Here is a 20,050-nt window from a genome sequence, read left to right as displayed (position 1 = left end):
AGCCAGATCCGGGTATTTGGCAGGATGAGAGCTGCTTTCCAAGATGGCGGCGGAGGGAGGAGGGAAGGAAATGAACGAAATTAAGTCCCAGTTCACCACCCGGGAAGGCCTCTACAAGCTCCTCTCTCACTCTGAGTACAGCCGCCCCAACCGGGTGCCCTTTAATTCTCAGGGTTCCAACCCCGTCAAGGTTTCATTCGTCAACGTCAACGACCAGTCCGGTAACGGGGACAGGATCTGCTTCAATGTGGGCCGAGAGCTGTACTTCTACATCTATAAGGGCGTCCGGAAGGTGAGGGCACGCAGGAGGGGACGATGCCGACACTGGGCCGCAGCTGCGGCGGCGACACTGCGGGGTCAGGTTACACAACAAGCGGACGGGAGGCTGCGCCGCCAGCGGGACCGCTCCTGACCCCCCTCACAGCGGGGACCGCTCCTGACCCCCCTCACAGCGGGGACCGCTCCTGACCCCCCTCACAGCGGGGACCGCTCCTGACCCCCCTCACAGCGGGGACCGCTCCTGACCCCCCTCACAGCGGGGACCGCTCCTGACCCCCCTCACAGCGGGGACCGCTCCTGACCCCCCTCACAGCGGGGACCGCTCCTGACCCCCCTCACAGCGGGGACCGCTCCTGACCCCCCTCACAGCGGGGACCGCTCCTGACCCCCCTCACAGCGGGGACCGCTCCTGACCCCCCTCACAGCGGGGACCGCTCCTGACCCCCCTCACAGCGGGGACCGCTCCTGACCCCCCTCACAGCGGGGACCGCTCCTGACCCCCCTCACAGCGGGGACCGCTCCTGACCCCCCTCACAGCGGGGACCGCTCCTGACCCCCCTCACAGCGGGGACCGCTCCTGACCCCCCTCACAGCGGGGACCGCTCCTGACCCCCCTCACAGCGGGGACCGCTCCTGACCCCCCTCACAGCGGGGACCGCTCCTGACCCCCCTCACAGCGGGGACCGCTCCTGACCCCCCTCACAGCGGGGACCGCTCCTGACCCCCCTCACAGCGGGGACCGCTCCTGACCCCCCTCACAGCGGGGACCGCTCCTGACCCCCCTCACAGCGGGGGGACCGCTCCTGACCCCCACCTCACAGGAGGAACCGCTCCTGACCCCCACCTCACAGGGGGGACCGCTCCTCACCCCCCTCACAGCGGGGGGACCGCTCCTGACCCCCCCTCACTGCGGGGACCGCTCCTGACCCCCTTACAGCGTGGACCGCTCCTGACCCCCTTACAGCGTGGACCGCTCCTGACCACCTTACAGCGGGGACCGCTCCTCACCCCCCCTCACAGGAGGAACCGCTCCTCACCCCCCCTCACAGGAGGGACCGCTCCTCACCCCCCCTCACAGGGGGGGACCGCTCCTCGCCCCCCTCACAGGGGGGACCGCTCCTCACGGGGAGGGGGGCTTGAATGACAGATCGTCACCCCTGCGAGGGTGTGTGGACCTGCCCTTGGTCAGGTGATCGGTGGAATGATTGCATTGGGGGGACCCTTGGGTGGCCGCATCAATGTCAGGGAGGGGCAGATGACAGTGGCCCACACACAACCTCCTCATTAATAACTTATTAGAGCGTGGCCTACCCCAAGCGGCCCACAAAGGAGTTCTAATATCTAAAGCCTTGATTATTTTGTAACTGGACCTGAGGATGCAGGAAATGTTAGTGTCTTTAATAATGAAGCAACCTGTTACGCCTGGCTCGTTCCCGTTGGGGCACTATCATACCAAATCTCCGGCCTCCTCTCCATTATGGAGTATCTATCTCCGGTTCCCGCTTTCTTCCTCAGTAGTGATTATACTCGAGTCACTCTGAGCAAGCAGAGCTGCAGCTAAAGTATAAGGGAAAGAGCAGGAGTCCTTGAGCATTGCTGTATCCTAGGTTCACATTGCGGTAGGGCAGTCCGTTTAGCGCATAGCGCTACGTACTGCGCTAACGCAATGTCCCAAAAGGGATCGCGTTTGCCGATCCCGCTAGCGCAGATACCCGAAACTAACTAACGGGACATCGCTAGCGCGTGTTCCGAAAATGGCATGCACTAGCGATGCGCTAGAGATCCGTTAGTACATTGCCGTCAATGGGTGCGCTAACGGATCCGTTGCATGGCGTTAATTGCGACAATTTCGCCATGTAACGGAGTCCGCTAGCGTTAATGCAATATGAACCTAAGTAATAAAGTTCTATAGCTTCATCTGCTGTGAATAGGATTGCACTGAATGACGTGAAATAATGAAGACTTTAGTGTTTGGGGTCTTTGAGGACATAGGGGCTGTGGTGGGTTTTCTTGTCTGTAGTGGTGACCACACAGCTGACCTGGTAGGACGTTTTTTGTCGGCTCTCCAGGGGATCTGGTACAATATCAGACAGCTGTAGCACATGTTTATGGTGTGCGGGGGCACTCCTGGGTTGTCAGGAAGGCTGTAGACTGTCTGCTGAATATCTGGACTGTGGCGGTCTGCTTCATAACAAAGTAACAAATGCAAATCTCATTAATTGTTGACACAACTGCGAAACTTGCTTTTATTTTTCCCCCACTCCAATGATCCACCGCTGATGCTCTGGAGGATCTCACGGACCTCTAGTGTACAAGCAGCCTGGCTGCATAGGTTACATGCCATCAGTGGCCACAATGGCCCAATGCCTGTATTATTGGCATCATGGCTCCCATTTGTCAGCTGATGGGCTGCAGCGGTTACCTGCTTGCCACTTGTAAATTATCCAAGGAAAGAAACACTTGACCCCTGCATTGACCTGGGCTGTTTACCTTTAGGCTTTTTTCACACAACAACTTGCATGTTATATGGACATCATCCGCGTTGCATACACTTTTTATTTATTTTTACGGACCCTTTGCTGTTACTTTTTTTTCTTTTTATACATCTAAATTTGACCTAAAACAGGTCCACAATATTGAGTGTCAGATTTTAATGGGCATATTCTATCAATAGAGCGAATTAAGGTGTCACATGCTGTTTTGTTTTTTTGTTTTAAATCTTGCCTCACCCATTTTTTAATCTCCATATCAAATGTTTCTCCATCCTCGGCTATTTTCTGGTAATTTGGCTTCAATGCCTTTGACACGTTTCTTCTTTCCATGAAATTATGGCTTTGTTTTGTAGGAGAAAACTGGTGTGATGCTTGTACCTATGTGAGTTCAGGTCTGTGTGCACCCAGGTACCACGTGGCATCGTTTCTAGACGTAATCTGCGTTGTGCTAATCTACAGATGAATCACATCATCTTATTTACTGACTGATCCTGTCCCTGGCGCCCCCTGTTGGTTAAGCGCCTGCACAGAACGTGTCTTGCTTAGCTGCGTTCTGAGGCTGTGTGCACACGTCAGGATTTCTGGCAGAAATTTTCCTGACAAAAACCTGACATTTCTGCCAGTAATCCGCATGCGTCTTTTTTGCGTTTTTTCACAAATGCATAGAATAGCGGGGAAAAACGCGAAAAAAAACCCGCAAAATTAATGAACATGCTGCTTATTTTACCGCGATGTGTTGTTTTTCGCGGAAAAAAATGCATCATGTGCACAAAACATGCAGAATGCATTCCAAATGATAGGATGCATATGTCTGCAGTTTCTAATGCGGTTTTATCGCGAAAAAACCTGAACGTGTGCACATACCCTGAGACTGCTTTCACTGATGATCGTCTGTGATTGCTAAAAATGATAGTGCTTTTCTCCTGGGTCACTGCTGCTCAGATGTGGTATTGCATAGCTGTGTGACCATATCATGTGAGTCCATACACCCAGCACAATCACAATTTATCTCCTACAGCCCCAGGCATGGCCTTATACACTGTAATAAACCCTCAGCTGTGTGAGCAGGGAAAGGTCAGGGTGGGTTTTTCAAGCAATGGATATTGCCTTGTTTTTTAATTCAATAACAACAAGCAGAGATAAAAAAAAATCATGAGGAATTGAAATGCAGACTATTTGGAAAGTTGCAGAACTTTTCCTTTTGTAGAGGTGTGTATGAACCTTACAAATGAGGAGTCCCCTGTTCAGGACCTTCACTTATTAGCCAAGGCAGTCATGTGAAAAGGGGTCTCTGGAGGTGCTGTGCTACACGACCTTTTATTACATGGTTGTACATTTTGTTTGAACAGACTGTTATAAAGGAAGCATTGTGCACAGGGAAAGGGCCTTGTGGTTGCTCGGGGTCCTGCGGGGATCCCCAGGGTCTCGGCAGCAGCACCTGCAGTGTTCACAGGTTCCTGCTGATGGGAAATCCGTTGAATGGTATTTTCATCACCTGCTCCGATCACTCACAGCGTTCACGTCACTGTATAACAATGGTGCACACCATTATCAGAAAGGCGGAACTAGGAGTTATCTGGGGCACAGACCCTTGTAAAGGGAGGAGGATGTACCGCTTCCTCCAATCACTTCTATGGGGATTCTGGGATCTGCTGGGAATGTGGTGCTTCCATAGGTGTGAGAAGTCACCCCCTCAATTTCCAACAGGAACACTAATCTATTGAAGATGAGCATGTGGCCTCTGACCTTACATCCTTAGACATTAATATGGAGTCGCCCCCGGATGTAATGGCTCCTGCTCTTCTGGGAAGGTTTTATACAAGGTTTTGGATGAGTCTGCGGGAATTTTTGCCCCTTCGTCCAGAAGGGCATTTGTGGGATCAGACCCTGATGTTGGGGGTCCGGACTTGCAATCTCTGGTGTTGCATTGGGCTTAGGCCTGAGTTCTGTGCAGTCACTCATGTCCTATCCCCTCCATGTCTGTATGGAGCTGGTGCACTGGGCACATTCATGGGGAACAGAAAAGGATGAACCCCCAAACTGTTCCCACAAAGCTGAAACTTGGAATTGTCCACAATGTCTTGTGCTGAAGGTCAAGAGCTAAAGGATCGAGGCCATCCCCTGATAACAGCCCATAGCATTATCCTCCTCCACTGTACAGCGGGCACAATGCACTCAGGAGGTAACGTCCTCCTGGCATTTTATATGTTGGGCATAAGTTATGGGGTGCAGGATGCACTTTCTGTAAGTAATTTCTGAGACGATGCCTCTTGTTTCTATACATGGAGCATGTGTTGCAAGGTACCACAGACCACTGGTGTGTCCACACTCGCAGCCTGGTAATCTCCATGACGCTACCCGTTAAGCCCGCTTGGGTTATCAGATGTTGGTGCAGCTTTAAGGAACTGGCTGAATTTAGCTTCATGCAAAGGTGAAACCGGTTGTAGAACTGTGAGAAACGCGGTTAATGATCTGCTGGGAATATCCCAGGGACTGGAAAGAAAGGGGTTCAGTGCTCCCAGTCGCGGCAAATTATAAAAATAGAGCCAGATTGTATCAAGCCGTGAAAAATGCACAAAGAACGCTGAAGCTGCACAGGGCCGCCAGCATAGGAGTGGGGAGGGGATGGGTGGAATATTAGAGGGGCTGTCTAAGCATGGCTGCTGTCTTGCAGAAACGGCTCCACCCTCGTCCATAGGTTGTGTCTGGTATTACAGCTCAGCTCCATTGAAATAAAGTAGGGTCGAGCTTCATTACTTCACACAACCTGTAGACAGATGTGATGTTGTTTTTGGAATAACTGTCATATTTTTCTCCATCTTGGAGCCCTTTTAAATGTCGCAACCTAGACCTTTATCGATGAATGAAACAAGTTGTGACTTATGTACGGAGCTGGAGGTTCTGCCTGTCGTCAATTAAGCATAATGTTTTCCTTTTTTTATTTGGTGGCATCTTGTCACTGCCGGGTAGTTTTCTTGCTGTTCGCCGTCTATTGGGTTTTGTTTTCATTAAACAGTCTGTGTTTTGGTATCAGGCGCGGGTCTGCCATTGTGCCAGGCCTGATCTATCATCAATGGGCAGGTGCCACTGGTCACATCCTGGTTGGAGGGCAGCACCCAGGCAAGTGCCAGGGCCCTGAGAAGGCAAAGGGACTCACTCACTGTCGGGGACACCGGTGGGCTTTGTGGGCTCAGTGCCAGGGCCTGTAAGTGGGCCACCCGCCTGCTTAGGGCCTCGATACTTTCCTCTCCCCATTCCTCCGCTGCGGCATCTTCCACGTCTCCTGACTCTGACATTTCAGGTCAAAGGGTGCGATGACGTGACTAGAGTGCTCTTTGAGCAGTCAGTGCAGAGAGCCAGAAGACAGCGACGCTGAAGTTCCCCGGAGCAGAGGCCGGAGAGGAGAGCATTTTTTTTTTTTTTTTTGTGGAGCATTAAATAAGGCCCGTTGTGTCCCATATATCGCTATCATATATGGGCCTATCGTATACTGTATGGAGAATTATATGGGGCTCATTATTCTGTATGGAGAATTATATTATCCGGTTTCTGAGCTATTGTAGAATTTACAATAAAACTCGTGTAATGTAAGAAGTTTAAATCTTTGGCATTGTACTATACCTATGTTTAAGGGGGTCTCTGAAAACGTACAAGAAGAAATGTTCTCTCTCCTCCCGTATTGCACGGTTATGTGCTGGGAACAAAGACACGGGGCTTTCTCATGTCCCATGACTCCATGTTTTAAAGATCTGATAAATCATTAACTTTATATTCCCTCTCAACGTTCTCACATGATGCATTTCTCTTCACGTATGGTCGTATTCTCAGGGGCTGCATACCGGCTGCGAGTTGTAATTTTGTTATGGTGGGGGAATAGCTGGAGACTGGTGATAAGTCCCAAACTTAAAGGGTTTGTTGTCCAGGACTTTAAAATTGTATTTTTAAGATTTATGGATCAGTGGGGTCCAACTCATGGGACCTCCACAATCAGCTGGTAGCATGTCCCATTGAAGTTAATGAGAGCTGAGAACGGCCACTTGCAGTGTAAAACTCTAACCATGGAGTTGCCTCTGCATTGCATTAAGAGGTTAATCTGGTGAAAGCCGATGCCAGTCACCTCTCAGTGCTTCACTTTGTCAGCATTTATACATTTAGGAATAAAACATGAGTGAGGTTTCAAGTTTCATTGCTCCCTGGACACTCCTGCAGGAATGGATCCCCTCCCTGTTTAGGCTACTTTCACACTCGCGTCGGTACGGGCCCGTCGCAGTGCGTCGGGCCGACGTACCGACGCATGCTGTGAAGTAAAAGCACAACGGGGGCAGCGGATGCAGTTTTTCAATGTATCCGCTGCCCCATTGTAAGGTTCGGGGAGGAGGGGGCGGAGTTCCAGGCGCGCATGTGCGGTCGGAAATGGCAGACAAGACGCACAAACGTTACATGTAGCGTTTTTGTGTGCCGATGGTCTGCCAAAACACGACGCATCCATCGCACGACGGATGCAACGTGTGGAAATCCGTTGCTAATGAAAGTCTATGGAGAAAAAACTGCGGGCAACTTTACAGGATGCGTTTTTTTTCCCTCCAAAACGACGCATTGCGCCAGAGGCCAAACGACGCTAGTGTGAAAGTAGCCTTAGACCCCCACCTTGTTCTCTGGCAGAGTCCTTCCCCTGTCAGGGTCACTGTTCCTGTAATCAGAATATATATCTATCTTTGCAGCATTTACTGTAGGAACGACTGCGTCTCTCTCATCAGCAACTACTGCTCAGGCGGGCCCCGGCACCTGCTATGGCGCTATGACTCTGATTGTGGTCTCACCGCTGTGTCACGAGTATATATTTTTGGCTCCAATGATGACTATGTAGAAGTGCTTGGTGGCTTCCGCAGACTTTGATACTGCTGTTATTCACTAATAAAAAAAAAAGCCCTTGGCACCACTGCTGGTCTTAACAATGGGTCGGATTTCTGGGATCAGTTTCCTGTTTTGGCAGTAATGAGCAAATATATACAGTACAGACCAAAAGTTTGGACACACCATCTCGTTTAAAGATTTTTCTGTATTTTCATGACTATGAAATTGTACATTCACACTGAAGGCATCAAAACTATGAATTAACACATGTGGAATTATATACTTAGCAAAAAAGTGTGAAACAACTGAAAATGTCTTATATTCTAGGTTCTTCAAAGTAGCCACCTTTTGCTTTGATGGCTGCTTTGCACACTCTTGGCATTCTCTTGATGAGCTTCAAGAGGTAGTCACCGGAAATGGTCTTCCAACAATCTTGAAGGAGTTCCCAGAGATGCTTACCACTTGTTGGCCCTTTTGCCTTCACTCTGCGGTCCAGCTCACCCCAAACCATCTCGATTGGGTTCAGGTCTGGTGACTGTGGAGGCCAGGTCATCTGGCGTAGCACCCCATCACTCTCCTTCTTGGTCAAATAGCCCTTACACAGCCTGGATGTGTGTTTGGGGTCATTGTCCTGTTGAAATATAAATGATGGTCCAACTAAACGCAAACCGGATGGAATAGCATGCCGCTGTAAGATGCTGTGGTAGCCATGCTGGTTCAGTATGCCTTCAATTTTGAATAAATCCCCAACAGTGTCTCCAGCAAAGCACCCCCACACCATCACACCTCCTCCTCTATGCTTCACGGTGGAAACCAGGCATGTAGAGTCCATCCGTTCACCTTTTCTGCGTCGCACAAAGACACGGTGGTTGGAACCAAAGATCTCAAATTTAGACTCATCAGACCAAAGCACAGATTTCCACTGGTCTAATGTCCATTCCTTGTTTTGTTTAGCCCAAGCAAGTCTCTTCTGCTTGTTGCCTGTCCTTAGCAGTAGTTTCCTAGCAGCTATTTTACCATGAAGGCCTGCCGCACAAAGTCTCCTCTTAAGGGCTTGTTTCCATTTGCGAGAAACACGTCCGTGTCTCGCATGTGGAAACGAAGCTCTGGTACCGGCACTCCGGAGTGGAGCGTGCGGCTCCATGTGTTCCTATGCGGCCGCACGCTCCGCTCTGGAGTGCTGGAGCCAGAGCTTCGTTTCCACATGCGAGACTCGGACATATATCTCGCAAGTGGAAAAAAGCCCTAACAGTTGTTGTAGAGATGTGTCTGCTGCTAGAACTCTGTGTGGCATTGACGAGGTCTCTAATCTGAGCTGCTGTTAACCTGCGATTTCCGAGGCTGGTGACTCGGATAAACTTATCCTCAAAAGCAGAGGTGACTCTTGGTCTTCCTTTCCTGGGGAGGTCCTCATGTCAGCCAGCTTCTTTGTAGCGCTTGATGGTTTTTGCCACTGCACTTGGGGACACTTTCAAAGTTTTCCCAATTTTTCAGACTGACTGACCTTCATTTCTTAAAGTAATGATGGCCACTCGTTTTTTCTTTACTTAGCTGCTTTTTTCTTGCTATAATACAAATTCTAACAGTCTATTCAGTAGGACTATCAGCTGTGTATCCACCAGACTTCTGCACAACACAACTGATGGTCCCAACCCCATTTATAAGGCAAGAAATCCCACTTACTAAACCTGACACAGCACACCTGTGAAGTGAAAACAATTCTCGGTGACTACCTCTTGAAGCTCATCAAGAGAATGCCAAGAGTGTGTAAATCAGTCATCAAAGCAAAAAGTGGCTACTTTAAAGAACCTAGAATATAAAACATACCGTATATACTCGAGTATAAGCTGAGATTTTCAGCCCACTTTTTTTTTTTTTTTTTTAGGCGGAAAGTACCCCTCTCGGCTCATAATCGAGTCATTGTCCCAGGGGGGAGCGGCGGCGGCTGTGACATACCTGCTCCTGGAGAGGTCCCTGCATCTCCGATGGTCTCCAGGCGCTGACAGCTTCTTCCAGCGTTGAGCGGTCTCATGGTACCGCTCATTACAGTAATGAATATGGATGTGACTCCCTCCCATAGGGGTGGAGCTGCATATTCAGTACTGTAATGAGCGGTACCAGTGACCGCTCAAAGCTGGAAGAGCTGCCGCGCCTGGAGATTCCATCAGAGAAGCTGCCAGGGACCGAGCAAGTGAGTATGAGGGGGAGCACTGAGATATTCACCTCTCCTCGTTCCACCGCCGGGCACAGTCTTCCACGTCATCTGCCTGTGACGCTCAGGTCAGAGGGTGTGATGACGTGGTTAGTGCGCGCCCTCTGAGCGTCAGTGCGGACGACGGGGAAGACACACCGGCGGTGGAACGGGGAAAGGTGACTATAGCAACTGCCGGGGGCCTGAGCGACGAGAGGTGTGCCTTTTTTTTTATTTATTTATTTTTTTTATCGCAGCAACAGCATATCGGGCATAAAAGTCTATGGAGCATCTTATGGGGCCATAATCAGCATTATATGGGGCAAATGTCTCTATGGAGAGTCTTATGGGGCCCATCATGAACTGTATGGAGCATTATATGGGGCTCCTGATTCAATATGGATATTCAAAAACACTTAACCTACTGATGTCTCAATTTTACTTTATTGGTATCTATTTTTATTTTTGACATTTACCGGTAGCTGCTGCATTTTCCATCCTAGGCTTATACTCGAGTCATTAAGTTTTCCCATTTTTTTGCGTCAAAATTAGGGGTCTCTGCTTATACTCGAGTATATACGGTAATTTCAGTAGTTTCACACTTGAGTACCGTATATACTTGAGTTTAAGCCGAGATTTTCAGTCCACTTTTTTGGGCTGAAAGTCCCCCTCTCGGCTTATACTCGAGTCATACCCAAGGGTCGGCAGGGGAGGGGGAGCGGGGCTGTCTATTTATGCTCACCTACTCCTGGCGCGGTCCCTGGCTGCGCCGGCAGCTTCTTCCTGTACTGAACGGTCACATGGTACCGCTCATTACAGCAATGAATATGCGGCTCTACCTCCCATAGGGGTGGAGCAGCATATTCATTACTGTAATGAGCGGTAACGGTGACCGCTCAGTACAGGATGAAGCTGCGGCGTCAGGGAAGTAGGGACTGCACAGCGCCAGGAGCAGGTGAGTATGACGGGGAGCGCAGCGCGATATTCATCTGCTCCTCGTTTCGGGCGCCGCTGCGTCATCTGCAGTGACGTTCAGGTCAGAGGGCGCGGTGACGTGGTTACTGCGCGCCCTCTGCCTGAACGTCAGTGCAGAAGACGCTGAAGATGGAGTGGCGCCGGAACAAGGAGCAGGTGAATATTGAAAGTGCCGGGGGCCTGAGCGACGGAGAGGTGAGGATGTGATTTTTTTTTTTTTTTTTTTAAAATCACAGCAACAGCAAATGGGGCAAGTGTCTGTATGGAGCATCTATGGGGCCATAACGTTTGTGCAGCACTATATGGAGCCATAACGTTTGTGCAGCACTATATGGGGCCATAACGTTTGTGCAGCACTATATGGGGCAAGTGTTTGTATGGAGCATCTATGGGGCAAGTGTTTGTATGGAGCATCTATGGGGCCATAACGTTTGTGCAGCGGGTAACTCACTCCGTTACCGCCGCTATTAACCCCGTGTGACCAAGGTTTAACTATTGATGCTGCCTATGCAGCGTCAATAGTAAAAGGATCTAATGTTAAAAGTAATTAAAAAAAAATCATTATATACTCACCTTCCGCCACCTTTCCCGCTCCTCGCGACGCTCCGGTAACTGCTTCATGCAAGCGGCAGTTTCCGGTGGCAAGGATGGTATGCGACGAGGACCTGCCATGACGTCACGGTCATGTGACAGCGACCTCATCACGGGTCCTGCGCTACCAACCCTGGGACCGGAAGCTGCTGAGTGCACCGCACACAGGCGACATGACTACAAGGGCTCCCTCAGAAGGTGAGTATGTTTATTTTTTAACCTGGGCTATATACTTCATGACTGGCCAATATACTACGTGGCTGGGCAATATACTGCGTGGCTCTGTGCTGTATACTACGTCACTGTGCAATATACTACGTAGCTCTGTGCTGTATACTACGTAGGCTGGGCAATATACTACATAGGCTGGGCAATATACTACGTGGACGTGCATATTCTAGAATACCCGATGCGTTAGAATGAATCGGGCCACCATCTAGTGTGTGTGTGTGTGTGTGTGTGTGTGTGTGTGTGTATATATGTATGTATATACAATGGTTGTAGAGGTCTTGGTGACCGCCATCTGCCTTGGTGTATGCATGTAATGGGGAGGTCACCTTGCTAGGTCCAATGCTATTGCGTTCTAAATCATGCTGACAACACACATTATGACAGATACTACTGTCTCCTTGTCTTTATCTCTAAATGATGCAGGCACAGAAGGTACTAGCTTACTGTTTCCCCGTATATGTTGTTGGCAGATGGTACTGACTTTCTCTTCTTGTAAATTGTGTTCTCCGATGGTACTGTATCTTTTCCTCTCCCTGTAAATGGTACAAGTACTGCCTCCTTTGTCTTCCTGTAAATGGTTCTGGCACAGATGGTATGGCCTCCTTCTCTTCCTGTAAATGATACATGCACAGATGGTACTGCCTCCTTGTATCTTCCTGTAAAAGGTTATGCCACAGATGGTTTAACCTCTGACTGTAAATAGTACAAGCACAGATGGTACGGCTTCTTTGCATCTTTCTGGAAATGTACAGGCACAGATGGTACCGCCTCCTTGTATCTTCCTGTAAATGCTACACAGACAGATGGTACTGCCTCCTTCTCTTCCTGTAAATGGTACAGGTACAGATGGTACTGCCTCCTTGCCTCTTCCCGGCAATGGTACAGGCACAGATGGTACTGCCTCCTTGCCTCTTCCCAGCAATGGTACAGGCACAAATGGTACTGCCTCCTTGCCTCTTCCCGTCAATGGCACAGGCACAGATGGTACTGCCTCCTTGCCTCTTCCTGGCAATGGTTCTGCCACAGATGGTACGGCCTCCTTGCATCTTCCTGGAAATGGTTCAAAGAAAGTATTACATCCTTGTTTCCTCCTGTAAACTGCAGAACAGATAGTGCTGCTTCTTTCATGGCGATCTGGGCTTGTACATTGAGTGACTTGTGTAGATGTACAGGCAATTATAGCCATATGTACCCCCCCCCCCCTGTCAGCATTATATCCATGAGAATAGACTGGTGTTTCAGCATCAGGTCCCACTCCTGGGATGGTGGGGGCCCTCTCCTCCATGTTGTCGATTCTGCTGGCATCTCTGAATTTGCTGGCAGCTTCAGAGAGCAGAAATGCTGACAGTTGGCACGCCACTGCTCCCCCAGTGATGTGAAATCCGATTAGCAGCCAGCAGCCGGCGGATTTTTATCTTCCCCGTTTGGTAGATTTGCAGAGGTTTAGGGACCTGGGAGCATTAGAGGCAGATTACTGTGAGGAGTCATTTACATGAAATGAATTTGGAATTAAGACCGGATCTTCTCTTGCAGCTTTGTTCTTGATGATTGACTTGTCCAATAAAGGGATGCCGCCGAGAACATCTCGCACTGGCTGTCGGGATGTTACCAATGTCGTCGACTGGTGCTCCCTTGGGGGTCAGCTTGGGAAAAAAACTTTCTGTAACGGGTCCCTTGCCGATATGCAAATTGCAATGTAGCAGTGGTTCATGTACTGTGAGCGTCTGTGCGTAATGACCCATAGGGACATATTCAGTTCACAGACACACATGAGATATATGGCAAGATTCAGCTCCTCCCAGCAGTGATTGAGTGGTCAGGAAATGGTTAAAGGGGTTGTGCAGCAGTTCTCATTTCCACATTGGGCCTCAAGAGACGCTGGTGGGATAGTTGTCGAAACAAATGTTATACCTGTATCCTATCATATGGTGGACGGGCGTCTATTACCTGCTCAGCAATAGAGACCCTGGTCCGCAGCCACATCAGTAGTCCCTGGATGCTGGACTGGAGCCCTGTATAAATGTGTGCAGTGAACTATGTATAGGTTTATTGTGTGACTAGTAATAATTTAACATCTGTCCTGAAGGCTGCAGGTCTCACCCAGGTGTTAATATGTATTATCCTGAGACAGCAGACTTCTGTCTCCAATTTCGCCAGGGGCCTAGCTAGGACCAGGAAGGAGAGGAAGCGCTTCACACCTTCGGCTCTTTGGAAGAGAGATGTCAATTACAGCCTGACACTATCTATCTTTGGGAAGCTTTACACAAAGAATCTCAGAGAAAATAGTATATTCATTGGGGGCGCGGCCGTGGTCCAATCAAAAACAAGCAATTAGAATATCAACTTGAGGGGCTGGTCTAGAAATCTGACCTCCAGGGTGACTCTATAAATTTGGCTTGTATACATTCAAAATTGTTCAGATTGAGGGTCTGCCTAGCTGATGTGATCCAGTCATTATTCACCCTTCTGTAAGTTTTCTCCTGTTTATTTTATACTGTTTTGCATACCTGTATGTCTTTTTATTACCATATTTTTATATTTTTTTACTGTAAGCACTGTACTTTTTGTATTAAAGCATAAAACTTTAACAGTTGAACCTTGTATGTTCTAAAGCAGAGGTCCCCAACTCCAGTCCTCAAGGCCCACCAACATGTCATGTTTTCAGGATTTCCTTTGCATTGCACAGGTGATGCAATTATTACCTGGGCAAGACTAAGGAAATCATGAAAACATGACATGTTGGTGGGCCTTGAGGACTGGAGTTGGGGACCCATGTTCTAAAGAACGCATAGCCTTAAAGTGTTTGACACTTATGAGTGGTAGACAGTATTAGTAATATCTCCGGGACTCATCGCCCGTGTGCGGTGAGTGGCGGCAGCATGTTTGAGCGGGTGTGTGGCCTGGGTCGGTGTTTGATTTATGCTCCCAATACAGCATAGGACAGAGATTGAATGCTGGACTGAGAGAGGGGAGATAGATTAACCCTTCCAGGCGTAACCCTTCCAGGTGCAACCACAAATCATGTGCTGAGAGCGGGTACGTGGCAAATTGGCAGCACGGAGTGAAATCTGTGACAGTCCCTTTTTAATGGATCACTGTGTGGTAAAAAAAAAAAAAAAATCTGCCCTTTAACCCCTTCATGACCGGGGGATTTTTCGTTTTTCCGTGTTCATTTTTCGCTCCCCTCCTTCCCAGAGCCATAACTTTTTTATTTTTCTGTCAATTTGGCCATGTGAGGGCTTATTTTTTGCGGGACGAGTTGTACTTTTGAACGACATCATTGGTTTTAGCATGTCGTGTACTAGAAAATGGGAAAAAAATTCCAAGTGCGGTGAAATTGCAAAAAAAGTGCAATCACACACTTGTTTTTTGTTTGGCTTTTTTGCTAGGTTCACTAAATGCTAAAAATGACCTGCCATTATGATTCTCCAGGTCATTACGAGTTCATAGACACCAAAAATAGGTTATTTTTTATCTAAGTGGTGAAAAAAAATTCCAAACTTTGCTAAAAAAAAAAAAAAAAAATTGCGCCATTTTCCGATACTCGTAGTGTCTCCATTTTTCATGATCTGGGGTCGGTTGAGGGCTTATTTTTTGCGTGCCGAGATGACGTTTTTAATGATAGCATTTCGGTGCAGATACGTTCTTTTGATCGCCCGTTATTGCATTTTAATGCAATGTCGTGGCGACCAAAAAAACGTAATTCTGGCGTTTCGAATTTTTTTCCCGCTACGCTGTTTAGCGATCAGGTTAATACTTTTTTTTAATTGATAGATCGGGCGATTCTGAGCGCGGCGATACCAAATATGCGTAGATTTGAGATTTTTTTTTATTGATTTATTTTGATTGGGGCGAAAGGGGGGTGATTTAAACTTTTATGTTTTTTTTTATTTTTTTCACATTTTTTTAAACTTTTTTTTTTTTTAACTTTTGCCATGCTTCAATAGCCTCCATGGGAGGCTAGAAGCAGGCACAGCACGATCGCCTCTGCTACATAGCAACGATCTGCTGATCGCTGCTATGTAGCAGAATTGCACGTGTGCTGTGAGCGCCGACCACAGGGTGGTGCTCACAGCGACGGGCGATCAGTAACCATAGAGGTCTCTAGGACCTCTATGGTTACCATCCAGACGCATCGCCGACCCCCGATCATGTGACGGGGGTCGGCGATGACGTCATTTCCGGCCGCCCGGCCGGAAGCGGTAGTTAAATGCCGCTGTCTGCGTTTGACAGCGGCATTTAACTAGTTAATAGGTGCGGGCAGATCGCGATTCTGCCCGCACCTATTACGGGCACATGTCAGCTGTTCAAAACAGCTGACATGTCCCGGCTTTGGTGCGGGCTCACCGCGGAGCCCTGCATCAAAGCAGGGGAGCCGGCATCGGACGGTATAGTACGTCCGATGCCGGTAAGGGGTTAACCCCTTCATGACCCAGCCTATTTTGACCTTAAAGACCTTGCCGTTTTTTGCAATTCTGACCAGTGTCCCTTTATGAGGTAATAACTCAGGAACGCTTCAATGGATCCTAGCGGTTCTGAGATTGTTTTTTCGTGACATATTGGGCTTCATGTTAGTGGTAAATTTAGGTCAATAAATTCTGTTTATTTGTGATAAAAACGGAAATTTGGCGAAAATTTTGAAAATTTCGCAATTTTCACATTTTGAATTGTTATTCTGTTAAACCAGAGAGTTATGTGACACAAAATAGTTAATAAATAACATTTCCCACACATCTACTTTACATCAGCACAATTTTGGAAACAAAATTTTTTTTTGCTAGGAAGTTATAAGGGTTAAAATTTGACCAGCGATTTCTCATTTTTACAACGAAATTTACAAAACCATTTTTTTTAGGGACCACCTCACATTTGAAGTCAGTTTGAGGGGTCTATATGGCTGAAAATACCCAAAAGTGACACCATTCTAAAAACTGCACCCCTCAAGGTGCACAAAACCACATTCAAGAAGTTTATTAACCCTTCATGTGCTTCACAGCAGCAGAAGCAACATGGAAGGAAAAAATGAACATTTAACTTTTTAGTCACAAAAATGATTTTTCAGCAACAATTTTTTTATTTTCCCAATGGTAAAAGGAGAAACTGAACCACGAAAGTTGTTGTCCAATTTGTCCTGAGTACGCTGATAACTCATATGTGGGGGTAAACCACTGTTTGGGCGCACGGCAGGGCTTGGAAGGGAAGGAGCGCCATTTGACTTTTTGAATGAAAAATTGGCTGCACTCTTTAGCGGACACCATGTCACGTTTGGAAAGCCCCCGTGTGCCTAAAAATTGGAGCTCCCCCACAAGTGACCCCATTTTGGAAACTAGACCCCCCAAGGAACTTATCTAGATGCCTAGTGAGCACTTTAAACCCTCAGGTGCTTCACAAATTGATCCATAAAAATGAAAAAGTACTTTTTTTTTCACAAAAAAATTATTTTCGCCTCAATTTTTTCATTTTCACATGGGCAATAGGATAAAATGGATCCTAAAATTTGTTGAGCAATTTCTCCCGAGTACGCCGATACCTCATATGTGGGGGTAAACCACTGTTTGGGCACACGGCAGGGCTCGGAAGGGAAGGCGCGCCTTTTGACTTTTTGAATGGAAAATTAGCTCCAATTGTTAGCGGACACCATGTCGCGTTTGGAGAGCGCCTGTGTGCCTATGCATTGGAGCTCCCCCACAAGTGACCCCATTTTGGAAACTAGACCCCCCAAGGAACTTATCTAGATGCCTAGTGAGCACTTTAAACCCTCAGGTGCTTCACAAATTGATCCGTAAAAATGAAAAAGTACTTTTTTTTTCACAAAAAAATTATTTTCGCCTCAATTTTTTCATTTTCACATGGGCAATAGGATAAAATGGATCCTAAAATTTGTTGAGCAATTTCTCCCGAGTACGCCGATACCTCATATGTGGGGGTAAACCACTGTTTGGGCACACGGCAGGGCTCGGAAGGGAAGGCGCGCCTTTTGACTTTTTGAATGGAAAATTAGCTCCAATTGTTAGCGGACACCATGTCGCGTTTGGAGAGCGCCTGTGTGCCTATGCATTGGAGCTCCCCCACAAGTGACCCCATTTTGGAAACTAGACCCCCCAAGGAACTTATCTAGATGCATACTGAGCACTTTAAACCCCCAGGTGCTTCACAGAAGTTTATAATGCAGAGCCATGAAAATGAAAAATTATTTTTTTTTTCTCAAAAATGATTTTTTAGCCTGGAATTTCCTATTTTGCCAATGGTAATAGGAGAAATTGGACCACAAATGTTGTTGTCCAGTTTGTCCTGAGTACGCAGATACCCCATATGTGGGGGTAAACCACTGTTTGGGCGCACGGCAGGGCTCAGAAGGGAAGGCACGCTATTTGGCTTTTTAAATGGAAAATTAGCTCCAATCATTAGCGGACACCATGTCGCGTTTGGAGAGCCCCTGTGTGCCTAAACATTGGAGATCCCCCACAAATGACCCCATTTTGGAAACTAGACCCCCAAAGGAACTAATCTAGATGTGTGGTGAGCACTTGAACCCTCAAGTGCTTTACAGAAGTTTATAACGCAGAGCCATGAAAATTAAAAAAAAAAATTCTTTTCTCAAAAATGATTTTTTAGCCCGCTATTTTTTATTTTCCCAAGGGTAACAGGAGAAATTTGACCCCAAAAGTTGTTGTCCAGTTTCTCCTGAGTACGCTGATACCCCATATGTGGGGGTAAACCACTGTTTAGGCACATGCTGGGGCTCGGAAGTGAAGTAGTGACGTTTTGAAATGCAGACTTTGATGGAATGCTCTGCGGGCGTCACGTTGCGTTTGCAGAGCCCCTGATGTGGCTAAACAGTAGAAACCCCCCACAAGTGACCCCATTTTGGAAACTAGACCCCGAAAGGAACTTATCTAGATGTGAGGTGAGCACTTTGAATTCCCAAGTGCTTCACAGAAGTTCATAACACAGAGCAGTGAAAATAATAAATACGTTTTCTTTCCTCAAAAATGATGTTTTAGCAAGCATTTTTTTTATTTTCACAAGGGTAACAGGAGAAATTGGACCCCAGTAATTGTTGCGCAGTTTGTCCTGAGTATGCTGGTACCCCATATGTGGGGGTAAACCACTGTTTGGGCGCACGTCGGGGCTCGGAAGTGAGGGAGCACCATTTGACTTTATGAATACAAGATTGGCTGGAATCAATGGTGGCGCCATGTTGCGTTTGGAAACCCCTCAATTCTACCTCCAACACTAACCCCAACACACCCCTAACCCTAATCCCAACTGTAGCCATAACCCTAATCACACCCCTAACCCCAACCCTAATTCCAACCCTAACCCTAAGGCTATGTGCCCACGTTGCGGATTCGTGTGAGATTTTTCAGCTTCATTTTTGAAAAATCCGCGGGTAAAGGGCACTGCGTTTTAGCTGCGGATTTACCGTGGATTTCCAGTGTTTTTTGTGCGGATTTCACCTGTGGATTCCTATTGAGGAACAGGTGTAAAACGCTGCGGAATCCGCACAAAGAATTGACATGCTGCGGAAAATACAACGCAGGATTTCCGCGTGGTATTTTCCGCACCATGGGCACAGCGGATTTGGTTTTTCATATGTTTACATGGAACTGCAAACCTGATGGAACACTGCTGCGAATCCGCAGCAAAATCCGCACCGTGTGCACATAGTCTAATTCTAAAGGTATGTGCACACGCTGCGGAAAACGCTGCAGATCCGCAGCAGTTTCCCATGAGTTTACAGTTCAATGTAAACCTATGGGAAACAAAAATCGCTGTGCACATGCTGCGGAAAAACTGCACGGAAATGCAGCGGTTTACATTCCACAGCATGTCACTTCTTTCTGCGGATTCTGCAGCGGTGTTACAACTGCTCCAATAGAAAATCGCAGTTGTAAAACCGCAGTGAAATGCGCAGAAAAACCGCGGTAAATCCGCGATAAATCCACAGCGGTTTAGCACTGCGGATTTATCAAATCCGCAGCGGAAAAATCCGCAGAGGAACAGAATACGTGTGCACATACCGAAACCCTAGCCCTAACCCTAGCCCTAACCCTAGCCCTAACCCTAACCCTATTCTAACCTTAGTGTAAAAAAAAAAAAAGTTCTTTATTTTTTTTATTGTCCCTACCTATGGGGGTGACAAAGGGGGGGGGGTCATTTACTATTTTTTTTTTTATTTTGATCACTGAGATAGGTTATCTCAGTGATCAAAACTCACTTTGGAACGAATCTGCCGGCCGGCAGATTCGGCGGGCGCACTGCACATGCGCCCGCCATTTTGGAAGATGGCGGCGCCCAGGAAAGAAGACGGACGGATCCTGGGAGGTAAGTATAAGGGGGGGGGGGGGGGGGGGGATCAGGGCACGGGGGGGCGTCGGAGCATGGGGGGGGGGGGTGGATCGTAACACGGGGGAGGGGGTGGATTGGAGCACGG

The 20,050-nt window shown here is 47.9% G+C and overlaps 1 protein-coding gene across 1 annotated transcript in view; it reads left to right on the top strand.

The window, feature by feature from the left end:
- The window catches only part of WDR20 (WD repeat domain 20), a 33,211-nt gene continuing 13,161 nt past the window's right edge, over positions 1 to 20,050 (top strand). Inside the window, exon 1 of the mRNA XM_069737968.1 lies at positions 1 to 292. Coding sequence (XP_069594069.1) covers positions 44 to 292 — 249 coding nt within the window. The 5' untranslated portion in view covers positions 1 to 43. The remainder of the gene's footprint in view (positions 293 to 20,050) is intronic.

The sequence above is a fragment of the Ranitomeya imitator genome, chromosome 1 (assembly GCF_032444005.1).
Source record: "Ranitomeya imitator isolate aRanImi1 chromosome 1, aRanImi1.pri, whole genome shotgun sequence".
NCBI lineage: Eukaryota > Metazoa > Chordata > Amphibia > Anura > Dendrobatidae > Ranitomeya > Ranitomeya imitator.
Note: the sequence above shows the minus strand (reverse complement) of the source record. Positions and strands in the feature narration are given on the sequence as shown.